This window comes from Triticum aestivum, chromosome 4B, assembly GCF_018294505.1.
Source record: "Triticum aestivum cultivar Chinese Spring chromosome 4B, IWGSC CS RefSeq v2.1, whole genome shotgun sequence".
NCBI lineage: Eukaryota > Viridiplantae > Streptophyta > Magnoliopsida > Poales > Poaceae > Triticum > Triticum aestivum.
The window spans coordinates 105960052-105977237 of record NC_057804.1 but is presented as its reverse complement, the minus strand read 5'-3'; the positions used below and the strand labels follow the sequence as shown (position 1 = coordinate 105977237).

At 43.3% G+C, this 17186-nt stretch overlaps 2 protein-coding genes across 2 annotated transcripts; both read right to left on the bottom strand.

The window, feature by feature from the left end:
- Window positions 1-6396: 6396 nt before the first annotated feature.
- Window positions 6397-11712, bottom strand: LOC123094568 (aspartic proteinase Asp1). Its single transcript, XM_044516542.1, has 8 exons — window positions 8560-11712; window positions 8321-8447; window positions 7936-8165; window positions 7634-7855; window positions 7257-7401; window positions 7000-7170; window positions 6844-6916; window positions 6397-6750 (listed from the first exon to the last, which is right to left on the bottom strand). Exons 1-8 carry the CDS (start codon window positions 8670-8672, stop codon window positions 6644-6646), a joined length of 1188 nt encoding a protein of 395 aa, XP_044372477.1. The 5' UTR covers window positions 8673-11712; the 3' UTR covers window positions 6397-6643.
- Window positions 11713-13025: 1313 nt separating this feature from the next.
- Window positions 13026-16282, bottom strand: LOC123091304 (aspartic proteinase Asp1). Its single transcript, XM_044512780.1, has 8 exons — window positions 16021-16282; window positions 15509-15626; window positions 14919-15139; window positions 14592-14828; window positions 13880-14018; window positions 13616-13798; window positions 13454-13523; window positions 13026-13366 (listed from the first exon to the last, which is right to left on the bottom strand). The coding sequence occupies exons 1-8, from the start codon at window positions 16176-16178 to the stop codon at window positions 13254-13256; spliced, it is 1239 nt and encodes a 412-aa protein (XP_044368715.1). The 5' UTR covers window positions 16179-16282; the 3' UTR covers window positions 13026-13253.
- Between the last annotated feature and the right edge of the window lie 904 nt (window positions 16283-17186).

Genomic DNA, 17186 nt, shown 5'->3' with positions numbered 1-17186 from the left:
CTAATGGCTATGGCCACGGGTTGGCCGTTTCACGATCCAGACGCACCTCCATGGCTCCATGCGCGTGGATCCGTGGTTCCTAGGTGTGGACCTTCGGATCTGCCAGGGGCATGACGACGAACTTGCTTGTGGCGGACATGGCTCCGCCCAGGAGGCGCAAGAGTTCATCCACGATGGTGATCTGCCTTTTCGTGCTCTAGCCTCGGTGGTAGTGTGCGCCTTGATGTTGTTGGTCCTTTCGATGACCAGTATGACTACAGTGGTGGTCTCGCGGCTGATTGTGGTATTCATTGGAAGGTCTTCGTGAGGGTTCCTCCAGACCCGATGGTTGACTTCCACGGTGAGACCCAAACTATTAACGATGCCTTGATGCCAAGGGATGGTTGTGCACACACATCGCATATAGTTGCTGAGATTGCGGAAAAGTAGTGGCGACAAAACATGAGTGACTTTGATGGTGGTGCTTCTCGAGCACCCGGTCTCGAGCTCCGGGATGAAAGTCTAGGTCTAACCCGAGTTGGTTGTACCTAGCAATGGCGATGTTTTTACGTCGTTACTGGTTCTCAGGGTGAAAATCTTGCATCTAACCTTGGATGGTTGGATCTGATGACGGCGACATTTGAGCGGCATTTGAGCGTCGCTCCCTTCCTGAAGGCGTCATTGTTGAAGAACCTCATTGTCCGCGTGGTGTCTTGAAATTGTTGGTGCATATACGGTCATTGTTGTAGTTTGTCGATTGTCAATCTGGTCGTTTTGGGGGTTTTTTCCTGGCCTACACATAGCTTTAGTCTTATATAACTTCGCTATTTGTCGACGTATTTTGTGTGTGCGTGTTCAAGTTGGCTGTGTCCATCCTAGTTATGCAGAGGACGGGTGTGTACTCATTGTATTTGTATCCTCTTGATGCTTTATTTTGAGTCAATAAAATCCACCCTTTATTGAAAAAAAGTTCATAGAAAAGTATACTAACATCTACAACATAGAACCAGTTTCGTACTCTCATTAGATTCATCATAGAGTATATAGTTGCATAGTACTACATATTGTTGATACTGTAGATGTTGATATATTTATCTATAAACTTGGCAAAACCTAAAGATGTTTGACATCGAACAAGCCTAAAAGTTCAAATATTTTCAGAACAAAGAGAGTTAGCACAAAGTTGAATAATCTATTTTGGAACGGAGGGAGTATCTATGTGGGTCGACCGTTGCAGCCTCACCCGAGTTGGCATTTTTTTAGAAATGGAGGAGGACCCACGGCCTCTGCATCTGTACGATGCATGCAACCACTTTATTAATTATTCACACAAGACCTTACAAAGTGATGCAATAGTAAGACTAAAGCCACCGTCTAGGCAAGATCTGTCGCTACTCCTATTCAATTGATGAAGGGATGTTGGTAGTCTGGGTCTAATACCAAACAGACCTCGCAGCCAAACCTAACATGTAAGACCTGAGGTCCCATCCAGGAGGCCTGCCGGGTATGGGTCACCCACCAGTCCGGCGCACTCCTCAACCAGGACGCCTGCCAGGTATGAGGCCGTCGCCGCCACCTGCCACCAATCCATCTTCAGAGTTGTACTGCTGCATCTACCTTCCCAGGTCTAGCTGCCGTCGACCCCACCACGACGCCAGAACGCGTCACCCTCTTGCGCGAGTCCATCTCCGCGCATGGAACACCGATTCACCACAGCGCCATGCCGCCGAGACCCGCCGCCATCAATGAGTGAGATGACGCACCGCTCCACCAAAAAATCCGTCCTTTGGTCCCTCGATCACGTGTGTACCTCCAAGAATGACGCCCCCAAGGGGAAAACGACACCAGAGCGCCGCTGTCATCCAATCATCCGATCTAGGGTTTCCCCCTGAGGTAGCAGAGAGTGGCCTTGAACTTTTCCACGGTGATGCCTTCAAGAAGGGAACGATGTAGATAGCGTTGCCACCGCCAGCCTTGGCAGTAGCCGAAAGCAGGTTTTCACCCAGATATGTTCGAAGGAATCCAACTCCCATGCACGGCCGCCACCACCACCGGGCTGAGCACACGCCGCCGCCGGCACATCCACGATTCCAAGAGGCCGCGAGATTACCAGCGGAGCCTGGCCACCAGATGCACCACCACCGCCATCCCGCAGGGCCACCGGCCAATCCCATCTCCAAAGCCTCCATCCCTGATCCAATCTGGGAGTATCCAGATCCGCCGCGAGGAGGCAGCGCCCATGCCAGGTACGCCGCACCATCGGAGGGATGCCACACTAGCAGGGAGTCGGGGGAAGGCACTGGGGACGGAAGTGACCTGCTGCCCTACGACGTTGTTGAGGAGAAGGAGCCCCGCATCCCACCTCGCAGAACAGGTGACGAGCAGCTCCGCCGCCGCCACCGCCATGAGGGCTTTGCCCGATGGCGCCCGTCCGCGGCAGCGAGGGAAAGGGGAGCGGGGAAGGGAACCCCTAGGCGGCGGCGGCGCCCTCCCGGGTCGCCCGCGGGGGGACTACACGGGAGTCGGGAGTTGGGAGCTTGGTTCAGTTTCGGCCCTCAACCGAGTTGGCATAAAGGTACTAGAAGTGTAACTAAACAACCAAATGCATTGGCACACCAGTTAGTCGAGACCATAAGATGAAACAACGCCGTGGAGTTCGAGAATCCTGTAAATAACATGAATCAGATTGCACTAGGAATGGCGGAACCAGTTGACACATTTGGAAAGTTGGTGCCAAAGGTAGGCTGCGTCCGGCGGCCAGTCCTTCTCCGTTTCCTTTTTCCTTTCTTTTCATGAGTTGTTGCTAGTGCTGGTAGCTAGTAAAATGCCAAGTGCACAAACCGAGAAGAATCTAAAGAATGGAAAATTAGATGATGGATAGACTATGCGGCGACACGATCGCGAGTCCGGCTTTCCCTTCCTGGTCCGGTAGCAAAGCAGGTGGGTGGGTGCAGAGTCCTCCGTACGATGGCGAAGCCGAGTTGCGTGCTCCTGCCCGGCGGGGCCGGCCATCTACGACAATGTCCTGCGTAGTGTCCGGTTTCCCCCCGTTAAAACTTGTAGTCCCTCCGTCCGAAAACACTTGTCACCAAGTATATATTTTTAGATACATCTCCTTTTATCCATTTTGATGACAAGTATTTTCAAACGGATGAAGTATTACTCAAGTTGCAACAACTTTACAATCTGAATTACAAAGATTAACGAGTAGTGCCTATGGAAGACCATAGTTCAACTAGAGGACAGTTCTACCTTCAGTTCTAGCACACTTAGCCAAAAAATTACTAACAGTATTTTGGCTACGAGTAACATGGGAAACACAAGTTCTACGAAGACTCCTCATATGCTTGATCTCTCCCACCAAGGAAGCAAAGTTTGATCTGTCCATATTCTCATCGTTGACCATGTTTCCTGTTGCAAGAGAATCCACCTTCGGATGTATAGAAAGCTCTGTTCTTTGAATAGCGACCTATAACCTTTCCATGTAAGCACAAAGTTTCGATACCAAGACATTCGTGCATGAGAAAAGTGACGGAAAGATGATGTTGTTGTTGCCGTCACGAAGGACCGTACCCGCACATGCTCGACGATCAATAGTCCGTGGCCCATCAGTTGATCCGTGGAAGAATTATCTGCAAGCAGATACGTATTACGTAGTACTCACTCCGTCCGGAATTACTTCTTGGAGGATTGAACGTATCTAGATGTATTTTAATTGTAGATATATTTGTTTTTATCTATTTCTGTGACAAATAATCAAGGATGGAAGCAATGCGACCGTGCTCTGTTCTTGCCTCCGTTCATAATGAGCTCACCACAGCAGCCTTGCATGCCCAGAATGCGATGCTTTGGTGATTACTGCTACAAGTTTGTGTACTATCATCACAGAAGCACAGGCAATCAGGCATAGGGATATAAATTAAACCACATGTCGACTCGACTCTGAATCAGAGTGCACTAGCAACGGTGGAATCCGTTGACACACAGGGGTTCTTGCTCACCAAGTTAGTGACCATGTACGTACCACTTTCTTTAATGCTTGCTCACGATCGACGGCGACGAGGCGCTGCGTGCCGCCGGCGGGGCCCACCACCACCTCCGCCTCGGGCACAGTAACAAGGGATCCGGCTGCTAGGATATGCCTTTTGTACTTTGCGATGGGAATCATGAGCCCATGTTGAGTCCAGTCATGCAAAAGTTTAAAAATGTTTGTGAGTTTAAAAAATTTGTGATTATGACCATGTGCCCTACACTAATTAACCGAGCGTCCTGAGTTCATGACCATAGGCGGTACACTGGTTAAGCACATGTAGATCTTTGAGGATAGCTCGTTTCATCATTTTGTGCATCTGATCGCCACAAAGCATCATACTCTACTTGTTGACACAACATCTCTCTTTCGATAAAGCGCATGTTAAGAATTAAGTACTAAGCGTTTTTGCCCGTCCTTTATGCTACAGTATAACCCTTTCATGCAAGCACAAACTTTCGATACCAAGACATTCCTGCATGAGAAAAGCGACGGAAAGATGATGTTGTTGTTGCCGTCACGAAGGACCGTACCGGCAGTTGACGATCAATAGTCCGTGGCCCATCAGTTCACCCGTGGAAAAATTATCTGCAGGCAGCAACATACTACGTAGTATTCACTTTGTTCGAAATTTCTTGTCGGACAAATGGATGTATTTAGACGCGCTTTAGTTCTAAGCATTTATTTTTATTCATTTATGCGACAAATAATTCCGACGAAAGCAATGCGACCATGCTTTGTTGCCACCGTTCATAATGAGCCCACCACAGCAGCCTTGCATGCATAGAATGCGATGCTTTGGTGATTACTACGTATGATATGCGGGGAACCGTTCGAGTTTTTTAACCAAGCAGGCATAAAGATTACTGCTAGTACAAGTTTGTGTACTATCATCACAGAAGCACAGGCAATCAGGCATAGGGGATATAAATTAAACGACATGTCGACTCGACTCTGAATCAGAGTGCACTAGCAACGGTGGGATCCGTTGACACATGGGGTTCTTGCTCACCAAGGTAGCGACCTTGTACGTACCATTTTCTTTAGTGCTTGCTCACGATCGACGGCGACGAGGCGCTGCGTGCCGCCGGCGGGGCCCGCCACCACCTCCGCCTCGGGCACCGTGAGTCCGTGACAGGGGATCCCGCTGCTAGGATATGCCTTTTGTACTTTGCGACGGGAATCATGAGCCCATGTTGAGTCCAGTCATGCAAAAGCTTAAAAATGTTCGTGAGTTTTCAAAAATGTGATCATGACCATGTGCCCTACACTAATTGACCGAGCGTCATGAGTTCATGACCATAGGCGGTACACTGGTTAAACAGAGGTAGATCTCTGAAGATAGCTCGTTTCATCATTTTGTGCATCTGATCGCCACAAAGCACCAGGCTCTACTTGTTGACATAACATCTCTCTTTCGACAAAGCGCATGTTAAGAACTAAGTACTAAGCGGTTTTGACCGTCCTTTATGCTATTTTGCAGAAACCCCTCCTGGAATTTTGTGTAGTCAACCTGCAATCCATCTATAAGTGACTGAAAAACTTTTCTTTCTTTCATGGGGCTCGGCCACGCTATGGGCCTTCTTGGGTGTCGAGCAGGAGCTCTCGGTTTGAAGCCATACGCCCGTACCAAGCTGATACTTGTCTGTGTTAATGTTGGGTTAGCTCCATATAATAAGGGGTGATGGAGATTCAATTTGTCCACAAGGTGCATTATACAGATGGAGCGAGCCTGTTTTGCCTGCTTGGTTGCTAGAAAATAAATAATAAGAAAAAATAAAGCTACATGAGGTGGTAAATAATCCGATCACGTGACTTCAAATGGCTCAAATTTTGGTACTTACCATGTTAGTGGCTCCTTGAGATTTTAGAATAACATGATTTTAAATATTATCATGTTTATGAACAATTTTTGTATGAATTTTGGAGGATTAGGGTTCCGCAATTTTTTTTAATATGGATTGTTTAATTCATAAGATTTGATATGATGAAAATCTATCATTATCACTATCTCTATTCCTACATTTATTCGTCCATCCCTCTATCTATTTTGTGAGATTTCAGGAGTCTGGGGGATGAAGGTGGTTCTACTGATAGATGCAATCGACGGGTCACCCTCCGAGTTGTTCGATTGCTCACTCCTAACTGTTCGTTCTCACTCATGTCCTCTGAGTAATTCTGGCGATGAGGTATTCTATAACTGTTTTTTTTTCCTTAAACGGCAACCGTGGGGAAGCACCCCACCTGAAACGGAGATTTCACTGAAAACACAAGAGCGCATGGGCACAAAGTGGGTACAGTCGCACATGGCAGCAAAAAATGTAAGAAAACTGAACGTAGCTATGCTCTCCGGTTGCAAGAAAAAGTCAGGAATGTGAAAATATGTAAGCTTTTTCCCTTTTCTGCTTTACCTCCTTGTAAAACTAGGTTGGCATGTCAGCTTTAGATTGTTCAGATTGTTCAGATAAACATAGACAAGCAGGAATGCAACCAAAGAACTCCATTTTATTATGAGCAAGAGGATCATACAAGCTCTATCAACATCACTTCATTCTTGCTAAGAGTTATGACCCCTAGCCTACTCCCAAGCCCATCTCTATCTTTTACCAATATGTATCTCCATGCAAACTTTACTCAGAGACGCGAAGCAGGATGAGGCCTGGTGCACTCTTGTTGGTGAACCCATCCCAGCCTACCATCCTGATTGTCGTATATCACAAGCATATCCCGCATTGTAGCGTCTGCAAAACAAAAGATCAAAATGGAGATCATTACAAACATGTATGCCTGGTGCACTAGTTTCAGAAAATGGAACATGTTTGTCAAGTTCAGACCTCCAATCAAGATCCGTCGGTCTTCACCAACGTGTGTTCCGTTGAGGATGGCCAGGCACCAATTATTGCTTCTCTGACACAAATTTGTAAGGACATGTTAGCTTTTGTAATTTGCCGTTTCACTCTTTGCAGTCAATTGAGTCATCAAACGTTTACCGTGTGGATGAGGTAGTTCATAGCAGGGATATGCATGGCAATTTTGTTGTCAAACTGCAATGACAGTGGCTTGAACAACCTCTTAACCTCGTCGATAGATTTGAATTTCCAGCAATGTGGCAGGTCATGATCATGCACCTCGCGGTGTGAACTGCCGATCATATGTCTCACCTGCAAGATCCAAATGCCATGACTTAAATGTCCCGTGTCTGTCCAAATGCATGGGCACCATGATGCACTGCGGTTCGATAAAATACCGTATGAACAAAGGGATTGTATATCCGGGCAGGTATGTAGGTGTAGGTGGAACCACTGTCAAAGACAGCATTCACTCCATGCTTGTATATAGGCTCTGGCTGTCCGTCTAGGTGTAGTTTTGCTTGACCAGGTGAGTAGAAAAGTCTGCAACAAATGGTGTTGTATAATGTTTAGAACCAAGTGAAAAGAAAACAAGTATCAACAAATCGTTTTCTAACTATACAACCCCTTTCGACACATACATATTACTAGATACTTATTACAGTTATGCAAGGCTAACAGGGGAGCAAAAACCAAAAACTGAAATTGGCACCCCAAACTTCATCAACTAATGATCACAAACAAGCTCTTGAAATTGATAAGCAATAGTGCTTACTCGTATCTTCTCATGGGTGCCCAGGTTATGCCTTCCGAGCCAAACTGCTTGTCCCCAAAGAAGAGGTAGCCCCCTCCATCCTTGCCAAGGCAATGCCCAATGATGTTCTTGGAAATCATCTTCTGCAACTTGAGTTGCGGGACAAAACCCACCGTTCCCATCCCAAGGGCAAGGATGCCATGTACGGGCGATGGTTTCCGTGGGTGCTGGTTGTATCCACATCTGCGTAAAACGAAAGGTGAAAAATCATCAACATCCAAGTCCAGTAAGCACTGAACAGACGGTGAATGGTTAGTTCTTACCCTAACGCAATATTGTTTTCCTTTCCCCCGACAGAGATCTTGTCAAGGGAGAGAACACCTTCTGTCGTCCCATCGAGGTATCGAATTTTGTAGTGGCATTGATGTGGCTCCTTGATGGGGCATTGAGGGTTAATACCTGGCAGGTCTTTCCGCAGTGCAACACAGTACATGTGTTGACATCCCACCTTCAAGTTGCTAAGTTTTGGCGAGTAATATGAGTGTTTATGCCCCTGGAATAATCAAGCACGAAAGCAAAGATCATGCCAAGATTGCAGTACATTTTTTGCCAATGAACTTGGACAGAACAGAACACTTGGCATCAAACACAAATATTACAGTTGTAAGATAGTACTGTATGTGATATCACAGAATTGAGTGTTGTTACCTGGGTGCAGTGCTGGCAGCCGAGGTGCGGGTGCTGACACTCCAGCCAGGTGAGGTTGCTTCCGGTGTGGATGTCCAAGAAGTAGTGCTTCAGGGGTTTACCAATCTGCAACGTAACATAGTAGTGGCTGCAGTGGTACAGAAAAGCGTGTCAAATATACGGAGAAAGAAAACTTCAAGCCTGAGAAGGACGATCAAAGCTTGTCAATTGCCATGTAATGATCAGAGAAACATACATACCCGACAGGATAGACGTTGCCATGGAGCGGGAGCGTGATGGCGGAGGAGGAGGACGGCACGAGTGGGAGCAGGAGCAAGAGGAGAGCGATGATTGGAGACCACATGGCAGCCATGGTGGGGGGAGAAGGCAGCAGTGTGATTTGAAACTCTGTGCTTCTCTGGATGGTGCCAACAGGGTGGTCAGGTATTTATAGCCGTTGGTTCAGAGCTTAATTTCCTCCACTGCTTTGTAGTACGCCTTAGTTTATTTCCTTTGCATTTTTTGTGGCTTTAATGTTGATTTTCCTCTCAAGTGATATTGTATTCGGGCTTAGCAACTTATGCAGGGCGGGGGTTCATAATGTATAGTTATGTTTTCAAAAATAGTATACCCCTGCCTTTCCTAATGAGCAAATGGCTTAGAGTTCCCTGACTATTAAATCCTTGTTTAAAACAACGGAATTTTCCAAAATTCTAGCAGGAATAGAACAAATTTATGTCAAATTCCATGTGTTCCAACTGAGACTCAGTGAAATTTAGGCCGGCAAGAAGATTAAGTCAGAAAGAACTGGATTTACATAATTATATCACTCGTTGAAACCAGCGGTTGGCTGGAGCACAAGGGGTGGTGATATAACTATACCAGCCATCCATTTTTAAGAACTCACACAAATACATGACCAGTATACTGTGATGAGGTGCATGATACTCAAAATTAGTGATACGTTTACTTATTTTTAGGCTAAATATGATGCAAACATTCCCATGAAGATACTGTATAGAAGATACAGTACATTTTAAATAAATGATGGCATGCCAAATGATACATGTCTAGCAAACTAATGGGCATCCCATTTTTGCAGCTCAATTTTTGACATTGAAAATTCGAAAACAAATTTCTTTTATTCTACTTAGATGTACATGATACATATGTAATGCAACCTCTCGATATGTGCATATTTTTACTGCATAAATTTTAAAATTGTGTGAACATATAGTGTACATCTGAAAATAGTGGTCCATTTCAAGTAAGATAACCGCAAAACTTGCAAATCTTTTCCCAGAATGTAAGAGTAGAAAGGTTCTCATATCTGTTTTGGTCATTCTTTAAGCACACGCTCCACAATTATGTTCACAAAGAATGCAGTGGAGACAAATAGCATGTCACTAACCTGTATGCTCCTCCCCATTTTGGCTAGGCATGTTAAAGACAGGGCAGACTTAATTTGGATGGCAGTAGCGGCATTCAGTTAGATGGTAGCAAATGACTTGGTTTGTATCTCACCTCGAATAATTCATTATATTTATAAAAAAAAATCCGAGAATGATTAGTGACAGATTTACTTATAGGGCTAAATGATCTGAACATTCCCATCAAGATACTGTATAGAAGATACATTCAGATAAATGATGCCATGCCAAATGATCTAAACATTTCAACCTTGAAAACTTGAAAAACAATTTATTTTGTTCTACTTAGCTATACATGATACACATATATGCAATGCAACCTCCAGATATGTGCATATATTTAATGCGAAAATCTTTAATTGTGTGAACATATATAGAGTACATGAAGACATATCAAAGCAGTGGTCCATTTCCAGTAAGATAACCGCAGAATTCACGGTCATTTTTTTGCCGAATGTTAGATTAGAAAGGTCCTCGTTTCTGTCTCTGTCTCGGTCGTTCTTTAAGCACACTTTCCACAATTATGTTCACAAAAAAGGGATGTATTGTGTTAAATTGCAAAATATGTGCCAAGGAACCATTGTGGAAACCGCAGAAATAGATAAGGAATATGGAGACGGTTTCAATCTCCACTCCAGCAAGCAACAACTATTTTGAAATTAGAAACATATGGAAGCAATCATCATACTATAAAAACAGGACATAAAAACACAACTAACACTGTTGCAACTCATGATTATCACAACTGACAAGGTCATTTACAATGTATGACACAACGTAACGGGCATTCGAATTGATTCGATATTGAATTTTGATTTCAGTACTCATGTGGAAAGTGGGGAATAAATAACTACAAGGTTTGGAATATTGTATGTGCCGTGAGATAAAAGTAGTAAATTGTTGTTCATCATAATCCACATCATCCTTGCTACAAGTCATCATTTCTACTCTGTCAATGTTTAAATTATGAATACTAAACAAACAACAGTAGTATGATTTTTTTTTGTGTGTGCATACAGTAGGTTTTTGGTTTTAAAGGACAAAGTTAATGATCAGCATTTGGCAATTGTAATTTTTCAGATTAGAGCTTGATATTTCAAAGGTAAAAGCTATTTGTTTGCCTAGTTCATCTTCATATACCATTACTATATACACACCGTCAGTCAGCAATGAGGATTGGTTTTTAAATTTCTCAGATTTGAGAAGTAACCCATATTTACAAGAATGCAATTTCAGCGTACAACTCAATCTTGAAACAAGAGTTGGAGCTATCCCATTTACATGAACGCAGCTGATCAGAAAAGTAAACAGGTAAGAAGGCCTACTCACAATGTTACCTGCCTGATCCAATAGAACATTCAGTTCTGAGTCCGATATAAAGCAAAACAATCTTCAAAAAAATTGATAAGCAATCAAGCATCAGATATATTGTGTATCGAAGTTTTTAAAGCTTCAATTGAAGATTCCGCCTTATTATGAACAGGAAGAGCAAAGAGGTTAGTAACTTACTATTTGTCTCTCTCCACTACATGCTCACTTGTTTCCATTCACCCCTCATTTTGGCCAGGCATGTTAAGACAGGACAGACTTTATTTCGATGGCAATAGCAGAACTCAGTCAAATAGTTACAGCTGACTTGGTCTGTATCTCACCTAGAATAATTCATTGTATTTAGAATTATTCTCCATTAAAAAGGGGCAACCTGGTGCATGTAGCTCCCGCTTGCGCAGGGTCCAGTCAAGATGCTGTAGAGAAGATACATTTTATAAGTTATGGCATACCAAATGACACATTTTTGCAGATCAATTTTTTACATTGGAAATTCGAAAACCAATTTATTTTGTTCTACTTAGCTGTACATGATACACATATATGAAATGCAACTTCCAGATATGTGCATATATTTAATGCAGAAATTAGAATTCATGGTCATTTCCCCATAATCTTAGTGTAGAAAGGTTCTCATTTCTGCTTCGATCGTTGTTTAAGCACACTTTCCACAATTTTGATCACGACAAAAGGGTATCTTGGGTTACAGTACAAAATATGTGCTAAAGAATCATTGTGGAAAACGCCAAATAGGCAAGGAACATGGAGATGGTTTGAATCTCCACTCCAGCAAGCAATAATTATTTTGAAATTAGAAATATATGGAAGCAAGCATCATACTATAAAGGGCAACTTGCCAGGGTCCGGGGGAGGGTCCGACCACTTTGGATCTCTTGTATATGGAAGCAAGCATCATACTATAAGAAGATAAATGTGATTAGACAAGACCTACTCACAATGCTACCTGCCTGATCCAGTGGAACATTCAGTTCCGAGTCCGTTAAAAAGCATAACACTCATTCAGTAAAATTGAAAAGCATGCAAGCATCAGATATATTGTGTATCATTTTTTTTAAAAGCTTCAAGTAAATGGGATACAAGAGTAAGGATTCCGTCTTATTATGAACAAGAAGAGCATACAAGTAACTTACTATTTGTCTCTACTACACTCATCTTTGTTTCTATTCATCCCTCATTTTGGCCAGGAATGTTAAGACAGTACAGACTTTATTTGGAATGACAGTAGCGGCATTCAGTTAGATAGTTACAACTGACTTTGATTTGTATCTCACCTCGAATAATTCATCATATTTAGAAACATCCTCCCTTTTCTGTCATTTTCTACTCTCCTCGGTTTGGTTCACATTATAAAGATATACAGTGTTACATTGCAAAATAAAGCAACAACTATTTGATAATCGTTAAACTTAACGGAGGGGGCATCTTGTCTTGCTATTAAAAGAGATGTGCTAAGGAAGCTATTGCTAGAGAAACTGGCAAGGTTATTATTACGGTATACGGTTACAACCGAATGGAGTTCCCATTTGAAGTGGGATTTTCATACCAGCAGTTTGAACGTCTAGAATGTTGAACACATGCCATCAGATAGATTGGTATATATATTCTCTGTCATTGTTCAAACTAAGAAACAGCTTAACCGTGATCTGTGCAAATTTGACTTGCATCTCACCCTTTTTCATCTTGTAAGAGACTGCGTGATCAGAACACAAATCTTTGTACGATTTGTGTTCAATGTTAGAAATAATATAGGTCGGCACGTGCAATTCCTCAGTATAAACAGTTAGTTGTGACTCCCATGACCATGAGTGCATATAGCATTATTATATCACATCAGTCAGCAATCAGTAAGTCGTTCAGTATGTGCCGCATTCAGTTCTGCAACCATTTGAAGCACGCAAGCACCGTATACTTGCATATAGAAAGATAGAGCTGCAAGTACAAGGAGATGGTAAAATATAGACTCCATTTCATTATGAACAGGAGGAGCATACATATCAGTAACTTTATCTGCCTACATCTGCATGGCTCTTCTCCTCTCCTTTCTGCCGCATTTTCCTCAGGCTCATGTTAATACACTACAACATACAGTACTTTTATTTGGATGGCACCCTATAGTGCTTGAGGTGCAGCCAGTGTTTGAACGGATAGGTTAATGATTTAGATCTGATAAATGATCATGGAAAGTTAGACATAATAGACTTAGAGCTTCTACTGCATGACCCACGGATCCATCCAAGCTGCCCTTTCTCATTGTCATAAATTATCATCTGATCCTGCATTGTGATGTCTACAGAACAGAAGATCAACTGCAATTATTACAAGATCCCAGATATCCTAATTTTAGAAACTGGGTACTGTGTGTATGAATTTATACCTCCGATTATGTTGAATGTCTGTTTAGCAGCCGTACCATCAAGGATGCCTAAGCACACATTCCCATATTTCTGGCACAAAAAAGATGAGAACATTTTAGCTTTCATATTTTCAGTAAAATGTTTGGTAAAAATTACTGTAAGTTGGGTTATCAAACGCTTACAGTGACAATGAGGTAGTTTTCCGGAGGAATCTCCATGACAGAATTCTTGCCAAAGCTCAAGAACAGTGACTTGAAATCGTTCTTGACCTCTGACACAGATTTGAATACCTTCTGCCCTTTCCAGCAAAGAGGCAGACTGACGTCTGAGACTTCTTTAAGTGACTTGCTGAGACCAGCTCTGAGCTACAAGACAAGTATCCGATTGATTAACTGTTTCTTTCTTCAAATTCATGGCAGTTAAAATGAACTGTGTTTGAAATCTACCGCAGAAACAGTTGCTTGGTATGGCTGGGCGGCAAAGTAGGTATAGGTACTACCGCTGTCAAATACCACCTCCATTGGCTTCACCCGTAGTGGGCGTCGGTCGAAGTACAGTGTTCCTGAGCCAGGTGAGTAGTAATTCCTGAAAATAAAATATTGTATAACGTGTGAAGCCAAAAGGTCTTACTGAAACCTTATACAATTTACAAAACTTTCTGTTGACACGGAATGTAAATCCTACATACAGGCATTCAGTTCAGGTGGTAAGCAGAGTCTGAGTTCCCAGCAAAAAAGAGAGTCTGAGTTAACACTTTTTAAGATGCTAAAGTTTTTACCCTTTTTCTGAATTATTATTGTAGTTTATTGACATTAATATGAACTACACTGCTTGATGATAGACTGAAAACATTCAACAGGGTTGCAATCAACTGTACAGGAGCATTATCACTGAGTTGTCATGTGAAGTTGATGATTTTTTTACCCTCCTGTAGCTGCAAAGCGCAAGAAGATGAGATAGCTTCAAAATTTATTAATTTTTACGTTGTCATGTTGTTTCAATAATAGGGCCATTTCATTAGGTCCATGCCATGTCACTGGTGATCAAGAAATCAACCAAACACCAACGTAGCCTAATTCTTAGACTAAAAATAAATCCAAGATTTGCAATTGGCAACACATTTTTTTTTTCAAAATGTTAAGAATAATGCATTCTTACCCAGATGTGGTACGAGCCATGGGAACCCAAGTTACACGCGAGGTGGGTACGATATCATCTCCGAAGAAGAGGAAGCCTCCTCCATTCGTGCTGAAGCAATGGCCAAGAACATTCTTGGTAACCCCTTGCTGCTTGAGCTGCGAGAGCAGGCTAACTGATCCTTTCCCAAGCGCAAGCAAGCCGTCTGTCGCCGCCTGCACTGCGCCATTCTTTCCCACTTGCTGATCATATCCACAGCTGCACAAAAAGAGAAGCAATTAAACATCAAGAACGGAACTAAAACACCACTACCAAGGCAATGTAACATAAATGGGCATATATTAGTACCCAAAGGTGAGGTTGACACGGACAGTGGATGAATTCCTCAGGGACAGTGTGAAGTTGTCAGCGATGAGCACGCCGAGTGAAGTTGCCTTGTCCGTGTACTTGATCTGGTAATCACATTGCTGTGGTACGGCGCATTTCTTGTTAGGGCTCAAACTAGTGCAGAGCGAAGCTGCACAGGGAACAATCTTGTTCTTTGTTGGCTTGTACCATGGGTGTGGCACCTACAACAACAACCAGGAAGAAAATCAATCAAAAAACCCTGGGGAAAGGAAAAAAACCAAGGCCTGCATTTCACACCAAATCTGGAACTAGAATTAAGCCAGTAGTGGATTAGGATAATCAGTGACGTTGATGCAAACCAAGCAAGAAAATATCACAATATTATTATTATTATGTTTTGACGGAAAAGATCACAATCTTAAACTGGAAATGTAAGTCGAAGTTGGTACATGCTACTTTTAACACAGAAGAGAGATCAATTCTTGGACTAATCTGGTGGCAGAAAGAAAGCTATGAACTTGAATACTGGAGTTGAATTCTCCGTGCAATTCAAGTAATTTTGTAAGATATAACATTGGGGCGTAATGCACCTTGTTGCAACTTTGGCAGGGGGCGTCGCACTGCAGCCAGCTGAGATCGCTGCCGGTGTCCACGTCCAGGAAGTAAGGCTTGGCCGGGCCCCCAATGTTCATGGTGACATGATAATGCCTGCAGAAACGGCACCGAAAATTTGTGAACAAACAAATCCTGAAAGAACTGAGAAAATAAACAGAGGATGCAAACTGAAAACAGTTCAGTGGATCCCTATCTTCAGAACAAAAAGTAAATAAATAAATAGGCAGACGGACAAAAGGCAGTTCATGGAGCAAAAGTCAAGAGGATTCTTGGACTTTGTGCCGGCTACTTGGACGGGATTAACATCAACGCCCGCAGAGCTACGCAGACGACGATCTACGACTCTGCATTCGTCAGAAACCAACCAACCAACAAAAGCTGCGAATAAACCCCAAAGATCTGCATATCTGCTTGCACAGAACAGAACCGGGGGATATCCTAAGAACGAACCCAATCTGATCAGGGCAGGGGCGAGGAGACCGCGTACCCGATGGGATAGACGGCGCCCTGGAGCTGGAACACGGCGGTGGACGTGGGCGACGGGGACTTCCCCGGCGTCGCCGCGCGTGCTGGGCTGGGCGCGAACGGGAGCAGGAGGAGGAGGAGTGCGAGGAAGGCGGCCGGGGACCACCTGGCGGCCGCCATGGCGGGAGGGGGTGAAGGAAGGTGGCGGCGGACGGACGGATCGCTCGAGGGTGGAGCAGTCAGCAGTGTGAACAGCTGTCGCGCTAATTTTTTGGTTGGAAGCGGAAACGCGGACCGCGAGGGGGTATTTATAGTGGGCGGAAGGAGAACGCGCTCCATGCCTCCGTCGAACCTTCTGCCCGGTTACTCATTTATCTCTCTCTTGTTTTCTAATTTATTTATTTATTGGCTAGAAAGAGAGAGATTCTTTTTTCAGAAATGTTAACAATACGATATCAGATTTTTAGGCATGGCAAATTGAACGCCTTTCCTAGCAGTTTATATTGATGCGCAGATGGCAAAAATAGTTGACGGGCATGGCAAAAAAAAAAAAAAGTGATGTGAATTTGCTATGTTCATCAACTAAATTTCCATCCTCATCTAACATAGTTTACCATGAAAAATATTCCATTTGTCATATCCGAAAATCCGATGTTCGCTGGATATTCAATGTGCCGGAAAATCCAGGCGAACCCTGTGTTGTATAGATACAAAATACACACATTGTGATTTATATTGAGTTTGACATACTTCCATTGTATACTAAATTGTTTAAGATGCTAAAGGTACAGTATATATGCATTGGACTCTGGTTTTAATCCCGTGTGGACCGGTGGATAATTTTCCTTGCATTTTCTTCACCTAGAAATGGAGACCAACGACCAAAAGACTTTGAGCCGAGACTTGAGTTGCTATCATGTCCACGTCAACTAGCACGGAGAGACGCCGTGTTAAGTAATCAGACCATCACTTGCTTGTAGTTTTCAGTCCTATTGATGGTCTGATGTCGTTTTCACTTCTCTTTTAAATGGCCTTCCTGGGACTAAGACGGACAAGCCTGTCTAAATTTTGCACAACATTTTTCAGGGTATAAGATGTCTCTGCGCACCGCACATCTGACTTCTCTTTTATCGAGAAACTTTCAATCTATTCATCTTCAATCATGACAGTATAAAAATTACAATCATG

Coding starts and splice junctions, on each gene's coding strand:
- LOC123094568 (XM_044516542.1), bottom strand. CDS start 8,672: ATGGCTGCCATGTGGTCTCCAATCATCGCTCTCCTCTTGCTCCTGCTC. Junction 7,856..7,935: donor GAAAACAATATTGCGTTAGG/GTAAGAACTAAC, acceptor CGTTTTACGCAG/ATGTGGATACAACCAGCACC. Junction 6,917..6,999: donor TGAACTACCTCATCCACACG/GTAAACGTTTGA, acceptor AATTTGTGTCAG/AGAAGCAATAATTGGTGCCT.
- LOC123091304 (XM_044512780.1), bottom strand. CDS start 16,178: ATGGCGGCCGCCAGGTGGTCCCCGGCCGCCTTCCTCGCACTCCTCCTC. Junction 15,140..15,508: donor CCTGCCAAAGTTGCAACAAG/GTGCATTACGCC, acceptor TTGTTGTTGTAG/GTGCCACACCCATGGTACAA. Junction 13,524..13,615: donor AAAACTACCTCATTGTCACT/GTAAGCGTTTGA, acceptor TTTTTGTGCCAG/AAATATGGGAATGTGTGCTT.